Here is a 22,464-nt window from a genome sequence, read left to right as displayed (position 1 = left end):
TTAAATCTGACAAAAATGCTTATATAAGCACAAAAAAAGGTAAATTGCTGAGACAGAGATTACTAGGGTTGTGTTATTACTTACAGAACAAGGACAAAAATTTTCAGAGGCAGCGCAGCTAATAATATAAAAGTTGAAAGAGGCATCGTGGCTCAGTGGCTATACTCCCGAGTCCGCTTGTAGTAACCAGAATTTATCAGTCGCAACTTCCCTTATTTGTGTAAGATAATTAAGGGGCATAAAATTAAATATTCAGCTTACCAAATAAATTAACACATCCTTACAAAACAAAATACGTTAGAATTATTTAAATAATGACTGCATTTCTTAGATAAGTTTATAATACCAACCTATATTTTTGAGGAAATGTTTTAGTGCACTTGGCACACGGAAATGAATTTGCTTTTATCAATTTTGTCCGCCGAAAATTCCTCTTCTTTCTCAGCATTATAGCAGCTTCTTCCTCAGCCGCCATCTGGCTGCTGACTGCTGCATCATCCTGACTACCTCTTTTTCTTCCCCTGATGCTGCTAGCATCTAGCTGTTTTGTTGGCGAGTTTTTGTTAGCTGCGCTATTGTTTGTTGGAGAATGTTTGGTGCTAGCATGTGCTGTGCTATAGGCGTGGTCAGTCTTGTCCATTTCATCTGATATGCACTACAAATAATTTATTAATTTAACTATTGAAAATAAACATCTTAATATATAAAGCAGTAATAGGTTTGCTTGTCCGTTAAGATCTCGCAAACCACTTTCTTTATTATGGTCCCAGGATGGCTTTAGATTATTTTACTGTCTTAACTATCCTAGACACTAAGGGCACAGCCAACAGTATGAGACATATAGAATGACGGAAGTTCGCTTGTGCGTTAAATAATGGCTTTACATTGGTCTATAAAGGGAAAAATTAAGTTTCATACAAAGCGCCTGTTGAAGCACCGATAACGAAAAACTACTCCCCATCCCAATATTTTCAACAAAAAAATATATTGGGGAAGGGCTGTCAGTGCTCAACAAGGTACTTTGTGTGAAAGCACCAAAATTCACATGTATTACCTGATCTGTCTCTGGGGATGAATCACGTTTAGTTCCATAAGAATGTTCATGACTAACTTGAACTCTTAGGTCATCTGCTTGGCTTATATTTACATTTTTAACATCACCATTAGATTCAGTCATAGCATTATTTTCTTCACTTTCTCCATTTTTGCATGTATTATTTTGATTTTCTTCAGAGTCTTTAGGGATATTTTCATCTGTGTTTTGGTTATTGTCAGTCATTTGCAGAGTGTCGGTAATCATCTGATTGGTTTTGTTTGTAGAAGATTCTTGGTCAAGAGTTCGACACTCACTCAGAGTAGCGTAACCATGGTCCCCTTTATGTTTCCTAAAAAAAATAAGAGTTTTTACAGTATCATGGCATGAGATAAGCCAGTTCCAAAACAACAAAGAATTAAATAATCATTTTTTACGTTAACAGAAAAGTTACTTGGTAGTTGAAGATCTACTTGGTCGTTCAGCGTACTGATGATCACTTTTCTCTTCCAGTTTGTCCTTCTTCTCTGTGTGATGGGTTGTCAGGTGCTGGCGTAACTTCCAGGTAGAGTGTAGCACCTCTCCACATCTTAATATAATATTATTATTGACCAGGTGCTGGCGTAACTTCCAGGCAGAGTGTAGCACCTCTCCACATCTTAATATAATATCATTATTGACCAGGTGCTGGCGTAACTTCCAGTTAGAGTGTAGCACCTCTCCATATTTTAAAATAATATTATTTTTGACCAGGTGCTGTCGTAACTTCCAGTTAGAGTGTAGCACCTCTCCACATCTTAATATAATATAATTATTGACCAGGTACTGGCGTAACTTCCAGGTAGAGTGTAGCACCTCTCCACATCTAAATATAATATTATTATTGACCAGGTGCTGGCGTAACTTCCAGGCAGAGTGTAGCACCTCTCCACATCTTAATATAATATTATTATTGATCAGGTGCTGGCGTAACTTCCACATCTTAATATAATATTATTATTGACCAGGTGCTGGCGTAACTTTTTTTCTAGGGGCGATTTCTCTGACGTATTTATAATGAAACCTTTTGTTCCAGTAGTAAAATAGTTGGGATGTTCGTGCCTTGTGGCCTACTACTAAGGGTTGGTTCTACGTTGTTATCTATAATCCCCAGAGCTATTTCAAACAGCAGTAGACATAATACAATGCTTTTGTTACCTACCGATTCAAAGAAATAAAAAACGAAAAACTTCTAATAATGGAATATTTCTTTTGTCAACATAATACGATTGATATGAAATATTAAAATATACTAGTAAAAGAAATACTAAAAGTTTTCCATTTATAAAAAGCATTAGTAATTTTCTGAATGCGATACCTGCTCTATAAGGGTAAACTTCCCCAACTCTGCATATGTCTGTTATATTAAGTAAAAGGCATTTGTACCTCAGCGTTAAAGGTACGAAACTTAGAATTATGTTAAAAATAAGCGAAGTAGGCTAATTATAAATTACCTATCTAACGTTCTTTTAAAAAATTAAAACTAAATGTATTTTTTTTCAATATATTAAAAATCAAGGCAAGCAAACAATTCTACAATATGGACGTTTACTCTAAAGTATTTCTTGTCGGTTTGTCGGACATTTTAATAAATTATATAATTCATATTTTTTTATTAAAATATCATTACCTTGGACACCGGTGATGTCTTCTTGAAAACTTATTTGAACCAGAATGAGTGTTAATATGATCACTGAAATATAAAATACTTGTGGGTGGAATTTTATTAATTAATATTTTTGATGATATTTTTGTCTAAAGTAGTACAATACAGAGAAATATATTATTTTTCTAGGTATTAATCGCAGTTTTATGAATTTGTCTAGCTTTAAGCTGTAGGTATTTTATCATTTATTTTTTATAAAATTATTTAATCTGTTACAAAGAGCAAGAAAAATTGTAATAGTACATAATTAACTAGGTCTTTTACTATGTTTATTGTTTACTAATAAATATCGTGATTTTTATTCTGCTTTCCATCAATGCCCCGAATCCGATTACTTTCTTATGGAAACAATAAAAGAAATTTAATGTATTTCATTGAAATTACCCAAAACTAAATATTATAAATATTTATTACCACAAAGATTGGAAAGATTCGAACTCTTGACTACAGAACCAGCAAAGAAGAGGCAGATCCTCTTTTTGTTTTTCTATACTCGTTGTTCCCAAAGTATTCACTGTTTCTTCCTAAATTAACAAGGATGACAACATCCATAAAAGCGAAGCACTGAAACGGTAAGACAAACGGACATTAACACTTGTATAGTGTCAAAACTTAATAATCAGACTATAAATGTATAAGATTTGAAGCAAAATTGTAAGTAAATTTGTTGAAAAACTGCTTGATACTGGATAATGTTTATGGACATACTTACATTTTTAGGACTTGATTATAGAGTTGCTTCGCTTATAACAGTATACTTTGTTGTTCCAGGAGTCAATATGCAAAAAATCAGATAAATCGTGGACGTACGGACATTCTGGTAATGATTATAGAGTTGCTACGCTTTCTAAATCATACCAAACTACTAAAGGAATTTACCATGCAAAGTTTGAAATTGATAGGACAATTCTAACATGCCTAAATTAACGAAAAAAGCTATCCGTTACGGACGTACGGACGGACCGACCCTAATTATAGAAAAGCTTCGCTTTTAAAAATATATCTAAAAGTAACAAAGGGGAATAAAAAAGATTTAAAATCATCTTATCTTTGTAACTGCTGTGGCTAAAGTCTAACCTAACCGCTTACTCCATAAAATGCGACCTTACCGCTTATTCTCTGAATTCTATGCAACGTAGAGCTTTATTAAATGTGAAATATTGGAATATATATCTATCGTATTATAGACAGATTTCCACGGATAATAAAATGCGAACTTAATTTCATGGTTTTAGTTTATATATTTGTGAAAAATTGTCTGTAATACAATGCTAAACATGATTATTTTGTATGACCGAGAACTGGTTCTAATTCGTCGGATGATAATCGGTTTCGATGTCATTCTGGAAAATGTTGATACCTGCTGAAAGCATTCGGGGAGCTGTATATTCTCTATCTCCTTGTCTCCAACATACGAACTGTTTGTAACTACTGCTGCTCTGTCAGGTGTATTATTACTTTCTAAACTTAACTGATCTTCTGCGGGCTGCTCTATAGTACCCTGAGATTTAGAAGCAACTTGTTTGTTTTCAACTGTAGATGCTCCTGTTTGATAACTGGCTTCTGGATGTTGATTAATGATGATACTACTTTCTTCATGATGTGGCTCATTTGACTGTTCCTGACCTGATCTTGGAACAAGTGTTGCGTGTGACATTCTGTTTCTAACAATATCATCAATAGTTTCATTTGTACTCTGATGTTGATATGAATAATGTTGAACATTTGTAGTTATATCCTCATTTTGGTTTCTTGATGTTAAATAGGTCAACTTTTTTCTTCTCGTACGACCTGCTGACTCTATGGGCGGATTTGATGATTTGTGTAAAAATTCAGTCACATTATTAATACTTTTACCTACCCGATTTCTTTTTTTCTCGGGTGTTTGCTTTTCTATGACAACTGAGGATAGGTAGTTATCTTGGGTTCGTAATTGATGAATTGCACTGTGATCAAGGGGGGGGGAAGTTTTGCCACTTTCACGTAATCCGTGATTATTAGGCTAGGTATTGATGTGAGACTATAGGTTATTTGGGATAAAAGTTTACTTTTGGGTAGTACTTCACGTATATTTAATCATTTTTTGGATAGGTCTCCAGGTTCAGATGCTGCAGGCTGGAAGGTGGTTTCTGGACAGGTAAAAAAAATTAAAATTTTTGTTTGAAGAGTTAGAGATCAAATTATTAAACAAAATATGCATCTTTATGGATATTATTGAAATATCAGAAGAAAAAATTTAAATTGGCCTCCAGGTTCAAGCGCTGCAGGCCTCCAGGTCCACTCTGGACAGGTAAAAAAACAAGTTTTTTATTTGAAGAGTTAGAGGTCAACTTATAAAACAGAATATGCATATTTTTTATATTATTGACATATTTGAAGAAAAAATTAAAATCGGCCTCCAGGTTTAGGTGCTGCAGGCCTCCAGGTCCACTCTGGACAGGTAAAAAAACAAGTTTTTTTATTTGAAGAGTTAGAGGTCAACTTATTAAACAGAATATGCATATTTTTTGATATTATTGACATATTTGAAGAAAAAAATAAAATCGGCCTCCAGGTTTAGGTGCTGCAGGCCTCCAGGTCCACTCTGGACAGGTAAAAAAACAAATTTTTTATTAGAAGAGTTAGAGGTCAACTTATAAAACAGAATATGCATCTTTTTTGATATTATTGACATATAAGAAGAAAAAATTAAAATCGACCTCCAGGTTCAGGTGCTGCTGGCCTCCAGGTCCACTCTGGACAGGTAAAAAAATAAATTTTTTTATTTAAAGAAATAGAGGTCAACTTATAAAACAGAATATGCATCTTTTTTTGTATTATTGACATTTTTAAAGAAAAATTTAAATCGGCCTCCAGGTTCAGGTGCTGCAGGCCTCCAGGTCAACTCAGGACAAGTAAAAAAACTAAAAAAAATTATTTGAAGAGTTAGAGGTCAACTTATAAAACAGAATATGCATTTTTTTGTTATTATTGACATATTTGAAGAAAAAATTAAAATTGGCCTCCAGGTTCACGTGCTGCAGGCCTCCAGGTGCACTCTGGGCAGGTAAAACAATCAAATTTTTTATTGGAAGAGTTAAAGGTCAGTTTTTAAAACAACATTAGCATCTTTTTAGATGTTACATGTATATTTGAAGAAAAAAAATAAAATTGGCGTCCAGGTTCAGGTGCTGCAGGCTTCCAGGTGAACTTTAGAGACTATTTTCAGGTATATTTCCTATTTATTAGATTTCCCTCTACTTTTTTTTCTATTCTATATTTATTTAAACCTGGTAGTTATCATATTCATTGAAACTTTTTGATGGATCCCAGTGACCGCTGTTGGCCATTGGCCAAGTAAATATCCAGGTAATTTTTGAATTTAGAGTAAAGGTATGTATTAAAAAAATGGTTAAAATAAGATAATATAGTAAAATTAATCATTTAAGGCTTCAAAATGTGTGTCCAGACAGGCTCCAGGTCCTTTAATTTCACTATATTATTATATTTTAAGTTTTAAACTTATTCTATTTCGAAATCTTTCTTCTAAATTCCAAAATAACCATTTGAGATATTCACCTGGCCGGCAACAACCAGCGTTCACCAGGAGCCAGGTAAAAGTGTCACTGTCCATATAAAAAAGTAAAAATGTATGATATCTACCTACCATGTTTTAAAACAGGAAAAAAAGCAAAAATACCTGAAAATGAAAGCTTGCAGCACCTAAACTTGAAGGCCGATTTTAATTTTATCTTCAAGTATATTTATTATATCCAAAACAATGCATATTTTGTTTTTAAGTTGACCTGTAACTTTCCAGATAAAAAGACTTAATTTATATACCTGTCCAGAGTGGACCTGGAGGCCTGCAGGATCTGAACATGAAGTCCAATTTTAATTTTTTCTTCAAATATGTCAATAATATAAAAAAAGAAGCATATTCTGTTTTATAAGTTGACCTCTAACTCTTCAAATCAAATTTTTTTATATTTTACCTTTCAAGAGTAGACCTAGAGGCCTACAGCACCTGAACCTTTAGGCCGATTTTAATTTTTTCTTCAAATATGTCAATAACATCAAAAAAGATGCATATTCTGTTTTTTTAAGTTTTCCTCTAACTCTTTAAATAAAAATTTTTATTTTTTACATGTCCAGAGTGGACCTAGAGGTCTGCAGCACCTGAACCTGGAGACCGATTTTAATTTTTTCTTCAAATATGTCAAAAACATCAAAAAAGATGCATATTCTGTTTTGTAAGTTGTCCTCTAACTCTTCAAATAAAAAATTTGATTTTTTACCTGTCCAGAGTGGACCTGGAGGCCTGCAGCACCTGAACCTGGGGGCTGATTTAAATTTTTTCTTCAAAAATGTCAATAATACAAAAAAAGATGCATATTCTGTTTTATAAGTTGACCTCTAACTCTTTAAATAAAAAAATTTATTTTTTACCTGTCCAGAGTGGACCTGGAAGCCAGCAGCACCTGAACCTGGAGGCCGATTTTAATGTTTTCTTCAAATATGTCAATAATATCAAAAAATATGCATATTCTGTTTTATAAGTTGACCTCTAACTCTTCAAATAAAAAACTTGTTTTTTTTACCTGTCCAGAGTGGACCTGGAGGCCTGCAGCACCTGAACCTGGAGGCCGATTTTAATTTTTTCTTCAAATATGTCAATAATATCAAAAAATATGCATATTCTGATTTATAAGTTGACCTCTAACTCTTCAAATAAAAAATTTGATTTTTACCTGTCCAGAGTTGACCTGGAGGCCTGCAGCACCTGAACCTGGAGGCCGATTTTAATTTTTTCTTCTTATATGTCAATAATATCCATAAAGATGCATATTTTGTTTAATAATTTGATCTCTAACTCTTCAAACAAAAATTTTAAATTTTTTTTACCTGTCCAGAAACCACCTTCCAGCCTGCAGCACCTGAACCTGGAGACCTATCCAAAAAATGATTAAATATACGTGAAGTACTACCCAAAAGTAAACTTTTATCCCAAATAACCTATAGTCTCACATCAATACCTAGCCTAATAATCACGGATTACGCGAAAGTGGCAAAACTTCCCCCCCCCTTGCAGTATCTTGAGGTAGAAAATGATTTGGCTGAGTTAAGACCATGGCATTGTTGGTTCTGTTGTCAGGTACCCTGGAACTTGCTGGCATCTGGACAGGTACAGAAGGTCCGGCTGAATATTGGCTTCCTCCAGCAGCAGAGTCGTGGTTCCTGCAATTTTATGTTAAGTTTATTTATCTTATTTTTTGTTTAAGTTACAAAAGTTACTAAAAATCAATCTGCATGGATTAAATCTAAATCAGCGGTGGCGGATCAGCCACTCTTTAAAAATCATGTATATTCAATTTATGAATATTAGTTAAACTGAAAACATGCCTGGTGATTTCAATTTGTCCAAGAATAGTCCTTGTCATAACTCCTCTCATACCATTATGACTAATATGCTGCAGGGCAGAGGGATGGTGTTGAGGTACAACATGGTGTGAGGACGGGGGTGGGAATGGTGGGTGTGGGTGGTTCTTGTTGGATAATCTCATCAGCTGATGGGACACCTCCATCTCAGTACTTGATGGTGATACACTTAACTAAAATAAATATATGGTTATTAAGGCTTTTAGCAAGGTAATAAATAGCAAACAAATAAAGAGGTAGAATGTATTTCTGTCCAGCTAAATAACTAAACATCTTAAAAAGGCAGGGTAAGAAGCACACTTTTGTTGAGGACATAATAACCCCGGTTCCCTTAAAGATATCATGGAATTATTAAGTTACCTTCAATTGGATTCCAAGCAACTGATTGAGCCCCATAAGATCATCAATTTCTTTGTTTGTCATGGTGACAGAATATCCATAAAGCAAAGATCTCAGGTGTTGGATACAAACACTAGAAGTTTCTGATATGTGTATGCAATGCTGAAAGAAAATATATTAAAATATTTTAAAAATAAAATGGGGAGGTATTTTGTGCTAAAATTCCGTAAAGGTATGAGTTTTAAGGCTTATAAACAGTAGTAGAACGATAATATTTACTAATATGTGTATTCCTTATTGAAAAGAACTATAGAAATTTTTTTTTTTAAAGGTTAACATAAATATTATCGTTCTACTACTGTTTTTAAGCCTTAAAACTCACACCATTACGTAATTTTAGCACATCCAACTTCCTCCTTTGAAAGTTGGTGAACAAACCAGAACTCATACCTTCAGAAAATAATTTCTAGCCCATACAATGATCTTTTAAACATCGGTACTAAACGGCCTTTCGTATACCTTTCTTAATTCAACATAAAACATATTCGAAGCATGGTAAAAACGTTTTTATCGATTTAAAAATAATAATTAAAGATGATAACAATAAACTTTCAGCACATACCTTTTCTTTAAAAGAAAATATAGATGACAATAATGATTTTATGACAGGACTGGCACAGGTCAAAACAAAGGCATGAAACCTAAATTAGAGTTATTTCATAATTTTTTTTACAAAAATAGCAAAATAAGGTTACTGTTTTGATTTAAAACTTTTAATTAAACAGAATTAAACTAATCTTTTGGTAACACACCCGATTTTTGTCAAAAACACAGTAACTGTATGTTTAATAGTTGCAAAAATATCAATATTTTTTTTAATCTTTATGATTCATATGAAATACTAACAAAAATAGATTGGTAATAGATTTCTTTTAAGGGTTCTTAAATCAAACTTACCCAATTTTTTCTCCTATGTCCGTAACTAATACAACGTCTGTATGGCAGTTTTGGGATAAATCCTAAATTAAAATATAATATAGAGATTCTTTCGTATTTAATGAGAGATGTAAAATTCTTGAAAAAGGTTTAGGTAGTATAGATTAATTTGCAGAGAATGAATTATTTTTTGTTTAAAGAAATACACTCCCTTGTGTAGTTTGAAAGGAAGATTTGGACAAAGATAAATTTGCCTTTCATTTTCAGAAGGCTAAAAACTGTCACCTGTAATCCATAATTCATGATGTCTGTTGCAGCCTTGTGACTTACTACGTTCAGGTACACAGTTTCTGTACATTGTTGTCCTGGTTAATAAAAACATTATAAATAATATGATATATACCTGTGTAAAAAGTAAGTTTACTGCGATGCTGTGCTCATTGCTTAAGACCCTGTTTGTTAAGATATAAACTAGCGGCTACGAACTAAAGGCCAGTGAAGGACAGTGCAGGTACCATACCTTCCTAGGACCTTCGTGAAGATTCACTGTAAAATAGAACCCTATCTTTTCAGCGGTTAATAAGATCTTTTACTGCAGATGATAAATCCGTTTACTTTTTATAAAAATGAGATTTTGTTTACGATTAGAAAAATCAAGTAAGAAGTATCCAGCAGGACCAAAGCTCCCGTTGGAGGCTTAAAACAAATCCTTTTAGGGGGGTAAAAGTTTGGTAGGGGATATTTGTGGTTAAATGATCGATTTGGGTTATTTAAATTCGCTATTTACGTAAAACTGAACCAGTCCTTTTCTAAACTTTGATTTATAAATAGGCTTAATTCAGAGGTAGGAAGTGGTTATAATAAGTGTCCAACTCACCAAGATGTCTTGGTAAAATATAATCTTGAGACATTTTCATCTGAAATAAGAATCATAAAATTATGATTCTGTTGAATAATTTGACATTCTATTTTTATTTCAAAGCTGACTTTTTATTTGAATTCTAAATTTAAGTTACTACTTCAATTAATGATTGGATGTTATTTTTCACCATGATGGGGTCTCCTTCAATCCTTTCTTGTATTTGTAAAGCGCACTGGTGTCGGCGAACCTAAAAACAATCCATATATATAAACATTTCAAAATAAAACGTGTGTTACAATGAGTATATTATTCAAACAGCAAAGCAAGTCTCATACTATTAAAGATTTTAAGGACAGCAAACTTTAATACACTGAAAACATTAATGAAAAAAAATCAAACAGCCAACAAAAATAGTTAAATTATGCGTTTAAATGTGTTTTAGCTAATGTAAATTTGAGTATGTGAAGTTAACCAAATGAAATAGTATGAATGAAATTCATCATGGTACACAGTCAATTAGCGGCCGGGTATAAGTGACTTAAACAGACGGGCGCAAAATCCAAAGTTAATAGTAGATGCGCCAGAAAGACGTTGTTTCTTCCTTTTCTCATAGGTTCATCCCGTAAATAACCATGTAGATGTCCTACTTGCATTAAAATAAAGCCTTATATATCAATATTAGATGATTATGGTCATAATTGAGAAAAAAGGTACGATATACTATTTTTTTTTTAATGGTATTTTTAAAGAAAAACTTGTGATTTAAAGTTATTACCTACGCTTCCTTTCAGTTTCTGATACACGATGATAAACGTACACGGATCCCATTATTACGTTTGACGCAAAACTGAAATTATGTAAAAGATTAAAGTTTACTAAAAGTTTGCAGTGACAATATTTTGACAATAACTTTTATGCATTAAAGGCGCGTCGTTATAAGGATTGATTTCAGAGTGTTGTATATATAATATAAACAATTAAAAAATTAAATCCAGTTTTGTTGACCAAAAAATCACCAGAGACAAAAATATATGATTTTTAATTCGTTTGAGTAAAACACACTATAACTTAATCAGCGGAAATTAATACAATAAAGTTAAATAAATGAAATTAATGCTAAAGACTTACATCATACCCAGGTTCTTCAGTAGAACATTAGCTGTAACGACCGCCATTTTGTCTGAAAAAGTATAATTTTTATAGTAAACCTGTTACATTATTCTTTCTTATTATTTATCTAAAGTTTAATTCTTTCCAAAAATCACAAATATATCGAACATCTCACTGCCCTAAGTCCACGGAAATGGCGATCAGCTGATTTGTGTTCGTGCATCAAAATAAAGACAAATGCGCATATAATTTAACGCGGCATTAAATTCTCTAATGTGATAAGGCCAATTAATTATAAGACATTCTGTAGTAAAAGAAAAACAGACGTATTTTTTTTTATTAGCGTGAATAGTTTTTTTAAAGGTACTGACTAGCTGAGGAGGAGGTTAAATACTCGGGGCTTGGCCCAAAATTGGGGTATAGTCCCTTTCGTAACATCGCACCTTATGGAGCGATTCTTCGTATTTTTCACAGTAGCTTTTCTCCTATTTCTAGCCCCTGTGGGGGGCTCTAACCCTGAGGGGCCAATTACCTAACTCTGTGGGACAATCGCCTAACCCAATATAACCTTACCTAACCTAAAATAACTCATAAAAAGCCATTCTAAAAATACGACGAATCGCCCCTTATGGGGCGATGTTACGAAAGGGACTATTCCCCAAAATTGTGTCATTTTTTATATGTTGTTAAATTAATAGCAAGAATAAAGGGTAAATACCATTCACAAATTAACTATTATTGTTAGTCAAAATAGGTAAAATGGTGACATTTACAATTAATTTGGACTCTGCATTATAAAGCCTATTGAAAACAAGCATAAAGCTTACACAAAAAAAGAAAGAAATAACGGGTGTATACTGAAGATAATAGTGCACTGCACAAAATTTTTGCTAGAAGCGGGGGAAGAATGAAAATGCAACTACCCTGTTCCCATACGAGGAGGGTACTGATTTATACACTCTCCTACAATGCAATGGATTTGTTATTACTTAGATCTTACACCAGATTAGCACGTATTCTAATAAAGTGAAACTTGCAGCGGACTCAAACTAACGATCTACCCCCCCCCCCCTTTAACCCATCCCCTACCCTCCTTCTAGATAAACCGATCTGACCAATAAATAGCACATGAAATAGCAACCTAAATGAACCATAATCATTCCCTGTCATAATATCCATGTATATTTTACATCCATACTTACTACTAACCAAGATATCAATAAAATATTTAAAATGCTAAAAATACAGAAAACAGTTATCATTTATTGAATGAATATTCAACTAAGACTAGGAGCATAAGTTTTATACATAATATCAATCACATTATCAGAGCTTTTCAGGAGAAAGGGGGGTCGGTCGACAGGGTATAGTACATTTATCTAGTAATAACAAATTTACAGGTTTCACTTTACAATCGCCATTGAAGAATCAGAGATAACAGACAATTTAATTTTGAAGTACAATTTTAATTAAGGAAACAAAAATCTAATAAAATTGAAAAAAATTCTTTAAAACTAGTTATCTTAGTTGGCAAAAACAATAGATATGGATTATATCAAGGAAGGAATTCAAAGAGGATGAAAAGTATGAATAATAGGAAGAAAATCAACAAAAAGTAAACGAAATATGGAATTATACAAAACAGAATGTAATCAATAAGAATGGACGAATGCTTTGATGACAATGGACATAATAAACAATAAAATTAGGAAAGATCAAATTTTCTTTACATAGGTTAGAATAATATAAATGCCTAATCAAAATTTTAATGTTAAATTAATCTTTGATACAAAAATTAGAGAAGTTAATAAAAGTGGTAAGGGCAGGAATGAATATTTTCAACAAAGAACCACCAACCCCTTGTTAAATGAGAATATCAGGAGGGAAAACTTGAAAGAATATGTCAGGAGGGAAAAAGGATGGGGAAAGGATGGGAAAAGGAGAAGAAAAGGAGGGGAAAATAAAAATAAGAAAAAAATAAAAAGAAGGAAAAAAATGAAGAGAGAAAGTAGAAAAGGAAAGAAGAAAAGGGAAGGGGTAAAGGAAAGAGAAAAGGAGATAGGGAAGGAAAGAGGAAAATGGAAAAGGAAACAGAAAAGGTAAAGAGGAAAAGGAAAAATCAAAGAGAAAAAGTAAAGAAGAAAACGAAAGAGGAAAAAGTTGACAGGAAAGAGGAAGAAAAGGGGAAAAGGAAGGAAAAAAGGAAAGGGGAAAAGGAAGGAAAAAAGGAAAGAGGGAAAGGAAAGAGAAAAGGGAAAGAGAAAAAGAAAAGATAAAAAGGAAAGAGAAAAGGGAAAGAGAAAAAGAAAAAGAAAAGAGGAAAAGGTAAGAGAAAAAGGGAAGAGGAAAAGGAATGAGGAAAAGTGCGAAGGAAAGAGGAGAAGGAAAGGGAAAAAGGAAGGAAAGAGGAAAAAAGAATTAAAAAGGAAAATGTAAAAGAAAAAGAGAGGAAAGGAAAGAGGTAAAGAAAAGAGGAAAAAGGAAGAAAAACAGTAAAAGAAAAAGGAATAGAAAAAGTAATTCTCATAAAAGATTCACTTACTTAACCATTTTATCATTCACTTTACAAAGAGGAGAGGATTTCATCTTGGTTAAAAATATTCACCCAGGTGTAAGGAACAATAATGTATATAAGAATGAAAATTAAACAATTAACATAAAGAGACAAAATTACAGGTCTTCATTTATAATGCCAATAATATAAATACAATGCCCTTCTCTCAGAGGTTTTAAATAACATATTAATGTCAAAAAAATATAGAAAAAATATAAACTAGATCATTACATATCTATAATGCTTTTAATAAACATGCCTAAAAGTACATGTACCTAGTCAATGTTTACTTTACTTACATAGTACTATAAGTGCATGAATTTACATACATTTGACAACATCTAATCTAGCTAGAATAATAATAATAATAATAAGTTTACAATATTTGCATACAACAGAAAAAATATAAATTCTGAAGATTAAAATTTTTTTCTCAAAAACAACCTGGTATCTTAATGATATAAAAATTATGGTAATTCAACAAAAACTTTACTATATAAACAAAAATAAATATTATTTAAACTTTAAACATTTGTTATCGATGATTTTTCTCTCGTAAAATAATAAAAGATTTGTAATATACCTTATTGAACAGATCTTTAATGTTTCTGATTTTTTGGCTGTATGAAACAATTCAAATAGTTTTATTCATTTTATATGTTGTGACTTTTATTTCTATTATTACTTTTTAAAGGAATGGGGTTCTTACAGCAAGAACTTTGTATGTGAAAATAATTTAGCAAGAAAAATACTTGCTGGTATTGCACACAACCCTAGAAATAATAAAAAAGGAAAGAGGAAAAGGATAAAAGGACAAAAATAATAATCATTTCATCGCATCGTATTATAGACAGATTTTTGTGGGTATTAGAATGAAAAAAAAATATAGGATAAAACCCAGTTTTTTTAGCCCTGAGGGGCCGAAGGCCTGAGCTACAAAACTGGTATTAATTTTATTATTCTATTTTAATCTCCGTGTAAAATTGTCTGAAATACGATGGTATACATGATTTCTCATTATAGCTGAGAACCGGTTCTAATCAAGTGGATTTTAATCGGTTTCGAAGCCATACTGAAAAAAGCTGTATTTTTTTATGATTTCTATATAAGATTGTTGAGCTTTTCAATTATAATTTTATGCTTTTATGACCAATATTGAAAAATTTCAAGGAAAATCTTGAAACAAATCTGAATATTTCTGAACCTAAAATAAGATATTAATCCTCTTACCCTTTTCAAAAATTTTAAAAGGTTTTTAACTTTAATTTCAAACCTTTAGCTGGCAGATATTACATACATAGTTGGGGTTTCGTGAACTTAAACTTTAATTTATACTAATATCACTTAATTGGCATTTAACAAGGAAAAGGAATATTGCATCTGAAGAATAATTTTAACATTTTTTTCGCCAGTAATAAATAATAAATGACTTTTTAATAACATTTTAGTATCTTTTCGCTTAACAGCCTACTGTAATTATTTGTAAATCAAGAAAATTCAAAGGATAATCTTTTTGTCAGACGAAAATTGAAGTAAAAACTTTTTCTTGAGATACATTATCCCATGTCCATGGAATTAAATTCATAAACATACACGTATACTAATTTTCTACTTTTTAATAAATAAAAAAAAGGAAAAAAAGTTTTGCCTTGTCTAAAGTGTGAAAATTATCATTTTAATTATGAATATTGATTATATATATCTTGATATAATATTATGGAAAAGTAATAAATTGAGGAGTATTTGTTCTAACTGAGCATTTTTATCAAAATATGTTTAACATAAACTTGACTTGCTGTCATCACTTACAGTCACCAACATGTCCTTCTTCGGATGAGATGATATTCTAGGCAGCATACACAGAGAGTAAAGGAGCAGCTTGACTCCTCTTTTTTTGGAAGATTTTTTTATAGGATTTTTAAAAGGTATGGAGTTTTATTATAACTACTACAACATACAAAGGAATGTTCTGATCAAGGATAAAAATATTTAATTTGACGACATTCAAAGGAATCTTTTCTTTAGGGTCATTTATAAGGGGGGAGGCGAAAGTGACACTTTTTGAAACCAAAACTTAAAGTAAACAAAGGAACTCAACTAAAAAAAGAGTTACAGGTCTGAGATTTTGCATGGCAGTTGCTTTATAGGGGTAAAATATGGAACTGCGAAGAAACGGCGGCGCAACCGCCAAAAACCGCCGTTTCCCGCCGAATTTTTTTTGCCTTTTCTCGGCGGTTTTCGGCGGTTGCGACGCCGTTTCTTTACAGTTCCATATTGTACCCCTAAAAAGCAACTGCCATGCAAAATGTCAGACCTGTAACTCGTTTTTTAGTTGAGTTCCTTTAACTTTTAGTTTTGGTTTCAAAAAGTGTCACTTTCGCCCCCTCCCTTTATAATTCGACTTTCCATTCACAAATTAAATGGTTTGATATTTTGGAGGTGGAACGGTGACAAAAGGTTCTGACCACATGGACTTGAGGTCTCCCTTGAGCCAGGCCATAGTCAGCAGAGGAAGCAAGGTGAAGGGGACAAGATACAGCAAGGCTGGTTGCGCTGCCTTAAATACCTGAAAAAATATGTTATGAAAAATTATACTTCAATTTCATGAAAAGAAATAAAAAGTGTTCATGAACATGGAGGAAGGAACATAGAATTACACTGGTCCCCAAAGTTTTATAAACATGATCTCTCGTTCATTGGGTTAATATTTTTTGAAAATTTTAAAAGGGCTGTATAAACCAATAGCCATTCAAAAATAATGGTAATTCGGTTAATTTTTAAAGAGGTTAATTTTTTTCAATTGTGTGTGTACACAAATTTACCACTTAATGTCTTATCCCTTGAGATCACTGGCAACGAATAAAAATAAATTACCTCGCTTGATATTGTAGCTGTGATTAATCCAAGAAAGTATCCAAACAGAGAGCAATGGAAGTATGAAAGTCTAAAAATAAACAAGAGTTTGTGTTTCAACAAAAAAAAATAGGCAATATATAAAAATCCCCCCTCCCCCCTCCAACACCCAAGAAAATAATGTGAATGAATGTAATTGTCAGCCATAAAGAATAATTGAATGTTTTCTAAGTGCTTCTAATTTTACTGGAGGATAACTATGAGACAAACACAAAATTCTACTGTTGCCATTTCCCTATCCCTGGTAGCTGACCTGTGCCAGTGAGAGGGAAGAGGTATTCCTTGTTCCGCCAGCTTTGCAGCTTGAGCCTTCTTGTATGCATCATACCTAAACAGGTGGTTCCATCAAGGAAAATGTAAGGTTTAATCAGCTTTGTAATCATCTGCTTTCTTTGTCCCACAAATAGACTAGGAAATGAGTTTCACTTAATCTAAATTTAAATTCCAAAATTCATGATTTTAAGTTTTCCTTGACCACTTCGGACATCAACTCTATAACTATTTTTTTCGTCCAGACAATTATGTCCGTACATCCATAGTTTTTCATCTTTATGAGAAAAAGGAAAAAATATGATACCTCATAACAAAGCAGAGTAGTAGACCGGGCATAACAATATCTCCCAGCCCTAGCATGGAGAAGTGTCCCGCATTCCTGGTGGACGGGAACACCAGCTTGCCGGGCAGGGACAGGCGGGGGGCGTGCTGCATGGTCCCGCTGGCGAATGACATCTTCCGGGCGATGATGTTCATGGGGTTCTCGGCGGGTCGCGTGGCTACTCTCACCATCACGTTAGCGTTGAATACGTACTGGAAATAATAAATTGATAATGTTTAAAACGTTGATTTGGTCATTTCGAATGATAATTTATTATTATAAATGGTCAGTTAGACACAATAAATAAAATAGTTAGGAATTTCTAGCAGACAATTATCATGGTTTTATTTAGTAATATAAAATTCAATCCCAAATTATTGGAAGTAGAATTTCAGCAAGCAAAGCTATTTTTTTAAAATTAACTACTATTTGGCTTACTTTTAAAATGAAAAAATAACTGTCCTTTTTTTTACCAAAATGTGTTCCCAATAATTTGTTCGGATAGTTCCTACACTACATATTCATTTATTTAATTGTTAGATTGATCATCTAGACTTTCTATATTTATTAAAAATAACATAAACTATGCTCTAGTTTGGCATCGAAATCGATTAATATCTGCTGTATTAGAACCAGTTCTAAACCATACTAAAAAATCGTATTATAGACAATTTTTTATGAATAGAAAAATAAAAATGATATTATTAATTTCAGTATTTTTTAGCACGAGCCTTTAGCTCCTCGTGGCTAACAAAACTAGAAATTGTGTTGTAATTTTTAATCTTCTTGTCCGCGGAAAAACTGTCTATAATACGACGCGATAAATGACTATCATACCTGTGAGAAGAAAACCCAGAAAACATCATAGAGTAGTAGACCAGATAATAGAAGAGTTGACACTTTCAGACTTGGTAATCTTACAAATGCTATGAAGGCGACACACAGCCCCATACCCATAAAGTCCATCAGTGCCCAGTGACCTACACAATAGTAAACAACATTAGCAGGGAGATTAAGGGATAAGACAATGGCCGATAATTTGATGTACATCCCCAATGATTATACTCAAAATTACCCCTTCTGTAGATTAAAATTGGTGGTTGACACGTTTAGACACTCAACTTAATGAACTATATTCAATAACACTACCCAAATTTGTAAATCCAGCGAATTAGAAAACGATTTATAAGATTTTGGACTTTTATAATAAAAGTCCCCCCCCCCCCCAAGATTAGTGACTTCATGAAAAATAAAAGATTTTTTAATTCAAAGGTATATATTGTTTAAAGACAGGACTGAAATTTACCTAAGTTTATTCTTAGCCTCAACAGATTTTATAAACCAAAAAAAGATATGTTAATTGGACTAAATAACCTTTTCTAACCCAAAATATATTTTGTGTTTTGATTGGTCCCTCAATCTATCGGTAATGGACTTTCTTTTCCATTACGTATTATTTTATTCCTACTTTTTATTATTGAGGTTTATTACATTTTCTGTCTCTAAAGGAAGCATTAATTTTGCGAGCTAGCCATAACATTTAGTGCTCTACTTAACCTAAGTTAATCAAGAAATTTGAAGTCAAACATTTTTAATGATTAATTGCCTTTGACCGACCGACCTTAAAATAAAAGGATTTTGAAGAAAAAAAACTTACCTGTAAGAACCCATATGCAGACAACAAAGATGGCCATAGCAAGGGAGAGAAGCTCGGCCATGGTGTATCTACCACACATACCCATAGAGATCTTTCCCTTAGCTAAACATATTAATTAATTATTAACATTTTCATGACAAGACAATGTTGAAAAATGAAAAAAACTAAAATCAATTTGGTATACAAATGCAGGATCATGGAAAGAAAACGAAGTAGCGGGTTTCGTCGTATTTTCACAATAGCTTTTCTCCTATTTCTTACCCCTGCGGGGAAATATTTAACATTTACAGAACCTAAAATAACCAATCAAAAGCTACTGTGAAAAAATGAAGAAACCTGCTACTTCGTTTCCCCAATTCCAAATGCCTAAAAAAAAACGTGTACCTGAAACACAAGGTCTAACTAGATATTGACACATGGGGAGGAGAAGAAAGGCAAGTGCAACAGTGGCAATCACAGCAGTACATACAGCAAACAACAACTAAAAAATAAAATATTCAATGGCAAACAACAACTTGGCTGTGCCTTAACATCTAGGAGATATTTATTCGAAGTTCGTAAAAGGAACTAAAACCATATTAGATAAAAGAATTAAATAGCCTAAAACCATCCAGGGACCTATAAAAAGCTTCTATAAAATGAAGAACTCGGTCAGTTCAGTGGTTATCGAAATCTTAATCTACAGACAAAAAAAACATACTACCTTAAATAATAGGATTAGTTATAAATGGGCAACACTGATTTTATGCTCTATACAATATAATAATGAAGCTTATCATTATATAAAAGTAACAGGATGTGTTTGTCTGTGAGTTGCGAAGAATCTCTAATCACTGAACCGAAATGGTTCTTCTATAGGTAAAGTTGTACTTCACCCAAAAATAGTTATGAACCTTGCATGGACCTATAAGAGAAGCTTCACTGTAAAACCATCCCTTTCTACACACAGACAAACATACTATTACTTTTATATAAAGATTGAGAAACCTATTTTTTTTTAATTCCAACAAATTTTTAATTTTGTATTAACCTGCATGGAATCAAAGAAGAAGAACATGATAAGTAGTGAGAGAGAAGCTCCGACAGGTAGACACATGGCCTGCAACGAGTCCAGCGTAGTCACATTGCTCTCCCCGCGCTTCTTGTCATCCTCGCTGCACTCCTCTGCACCCGCCCCGCTCTTGTCCTCCATGGCGATGGAGCGGAATGATCCGTAGACAATGAGAAGGATGGATATGAAGAAGGTGGACACTCTGGACGAGTCTATTATTGTGTATGCCAGGTGGTAGGTCTCTGGAAAAAACATAAGATTAAATTGTAATTCAAAATTTGTAAATGTGTATAAAATACTTGTTTTACACTTCAAATAAATTATGATAACTTTTTAAGAAAAAGAAAGGCATATAAATTATTTTTAAAGAAACCATAGGTTATTTTATCAAACTGACATCTTTGTACACTGTATTACTAGCCATAAATATATTTTAAAAACTAAGGTTTAAATTTTCAGTCATCCTGTAAAAGGAAAAATAAAAATACGTAATTAATATATTTGAAGTAGTAGCATCGTATTGCAGACAATTTTCTAAGAATATTAAAATAAAAATCATAATATTAATACCAGTTATGTTAATTTGTATATCCTCGGAAAGCTGTCTATAATACGATGCGATAAATAACTATTATTGGAAACAATATTTCACGTAAGAAAATTGAAAGTACGCAATTTTGGATCATAATACTATTCAAATTTTCAAGATCAATATGATTAAGAAACACATACCTATAGTCATTTTTAACAATATTTACATTTGCACAATATATAAAATTATAAATGGTTTAAAAGCAGACCAATGCAATATAAATATTAAAATCAGCTGAAAAGAAAGGGTTGAAGAAGATTTATAATTCGAGTAGCATGGGGGAGGAGGGGTATTGAATAATGTAGATACACTATTTTTAGTAGCTAAGCTACTCTATAATTTAAAATGTCCGTCTGTCCGTCTTATTAAATATAAAAAATTCGTTTTTTTAGTAGATTTTTAGATATAAATGGTATCGGAAACTTTCCCAAAAATTATTAGTCGACTGTATTAGCCTTGTAGTGTATCTTTTAGACGAATATTTGTATTTTTAGAGTAGGTTCCCCAAAATACAAAAATGTTTTTTTTAAAAAAGCTTCGCTTCTTAAAGCAGCTAATGATTTATTAACAGTTTTATGTCTTAGATATGGCAAAAACTTTTCAAGATATCATGAATTTTTATCTTGAAGTAAGTTTTGTCGCATATATACAGAATTTTTCTCACAAACAAAATAATATGTCATTGTACTACAATAAGCTACAAAATCAGCTATTCTAATAATTATCAACTTTAGACACAAACGTTTGATTGAACCCATCAAAACTCTGAGCATTCTGGAGACATGCAATTTTAATAATTTGAAATGAAAGTGTTCATGGCTGACATTTCATCGACAAGTTGTTTAAAGAGCTAATTTGCCTTAAATTTAATACGTGGATATTAAGACAAGGGAAAAATTGTCAGAAATTTAGGTTGCTAATGTTGTCATCATTTATTGGTCAGTTCGTTAACTAGAAGGAAGGGAATGGGGTAAAGGAACGGGGTCGTTATTTTAGCCAGCTACAAGTTAAACTTTATTAGAGTACATCTATTGCAAGTTTCAAGTAATAACAAATCCATTATTCCCAGACTTTAGTCTCATGTTCATAAAATAACAGTACAAAAGTTTGCCAAGATCGTACCTGTGGTTGACTGTATGTCAGGTCCCTCCATGGCTCCTGCACCTGGACTCTCCATCCTTCTGTTTACAGTCCTGGCACAGCTGCTGGTAAAGATTCAACTTCTGAAGCAAGCAAACAGCCACAACTTTAAATCATAAAGTGTGGATCAAATGCATATTTTTATTTACATAGTTTCTGAAAAAAATATAATCCTTAATGTAGTTTTTCTCGCCTAATGAGTATTTCTAGTATGGCCTTAAAACCCGTTAATATCAGCAGGACTGGAACAAGTTCTCAGCCATAATGAAAAATCATGTATAGCATCGTATTACAGAAAATTTTCTAAGAATATTAAAATAAAAACATAAAATTAACACCAGTTTTTTGGCCCGGGACTTTTTCATTTTAATTTCCGCGGAAAGCTTTCTATAATCTGATGCGATAAATAATTATTCTTTTATTGTTAAATTTATCCGTCAATCCAACCATTATAATTATATTACGATAGAAAAATTGACTGACGGAAAGGTTTCAGGCAAAAAAGGTACTTCGGTTAATATCTAATTTTAAAATTAGATTTCAAACTACAAGATTTTTT

The 22,464-nt window shown here is 32.4% G+C and overlaps 2 protein-coding genes across 4 annotated transcripts in view; both read right to left on the bottom strand.

Moving 5' to 3' along the window:
* The window catches only part of LOC145316839 (uncharacterized), a 40,153-nt gene extending 28,559 nt beyond the window's left edge, over nt 1-11,594 (bottom strand). For both annotated transcript variants that reach the window (XM_080157588.1, XM_080157589.1), the window contains exons 1-15: nt 11,422-11,594; nt 11,069-11,140; nt 10,309-10,540; nt 9,717-9,796; nt 9,453-9,514; nt 9,118-9,196; nt 8,517-8,657; nt 8,121-8,329; nt 7,804-7,955; nt 4,099-4,694; nt 3,153-3,262; nt 2,703-2,765; nt 1,488-1,622; nt 1,055-1,385; nt 351-655 (exon numbers count right to left, since the gene is read on the bottom strand). In XM_080157588.1, the coding sequence (XP_080013714.1) occupies nt 351-655; nt 1,055-1,385; nt 1,488-1,622; nt 2,703-2,765; nt 3,153-3,262; nt 4,099-4,694; nt 7,804-7,955; nt 8,121-8,329; nt 8,517-8,657; nt 9,118-9,196; nt 9,453-9,514; nt 9,717-9,796; nt 10,309-10,348 (2,303 nt within the window). In that variant the 5' untranslated portion in view covers nt 10,349-10,540; nt 11,069-11,140; nt 11,422-11,594. The remainder of the gene's footprint in view (nt 1-350; nt 656-1,054; nt 1,386-1,487; nt 1,623-2,702; nt 2,766-3,152; nt 3,263-4,098; nt 4,695-7,803; nt 7,956-8,120; nt 8,330-8,516; nt 8,658-9,117; nt 9,197-9,452; nt 9,515-9,716; nt 9,797-10,308; nt 10,541-11,068; nt 11,141-11,421) is intronic.
* A 4,733-nt stretch (nt 11,595-16,327) lies between these two features.
* Nucleotides 16,328-22,063, bottom strand: SppL (signal peptide peptidase-like protein). Of its 2 annotated transcripts, none has more exons than XM_080157555.1 (9): nt 21,888-22,063; nt 20,153-20,415; nt 19,507-19,603; nt 19,123-19,224; nt 18,303-18,445; nt 17,448-17,677; nt 17,124-17,198; nt 16,832-16,901; nt 16,328-16,523 (listed from the first exon to the last, which is right to left on the bottom strand). In XM_080157555.1, exons 1-9 carry the CDS (start codon nt 21,940-21,942, stop codon nt 16,374-16,376), a joined length of 1,185 nt encoding a protein of 394 aa, XP_080013681.1. In that variant the 5' UTR covers nt 21,943-22,063; the 3' UTR covers nt 16,328-16,373. The 2 variants fall into 2 exon arrangements, with proteins under 2 accessions (XP_080013681.1, XP_080013682.1); XM_080157556.1 differs by lacking the exon at nt 21,888-22,063 and adding an exon at nt 20,906-21,024.
* Between the last annotated feature and the right edge of the window lie 401 nt (nt 22,064-22,464).

Source organism: Acartia tonsa, chromosome 4, assembly GCF_053477335.1.
Source record: "Acartia tonsa isolate MP-2025a chromosome 4, ASM5347733v1, whole genome shotgun sequence".
Classification (NCBI taxonomy): domain Eukaryota; kingdom Metazoa; phylum Arthropoda; class Copepoda; order Calanoida; family Acartiidae; genus Acartia; species Acartia tonsa.
The sequence above is the reverse complement of the archived record's forward strand: the minus strand, read 5'-3'. Positions and strand labels throughout refer to the sequence as shown.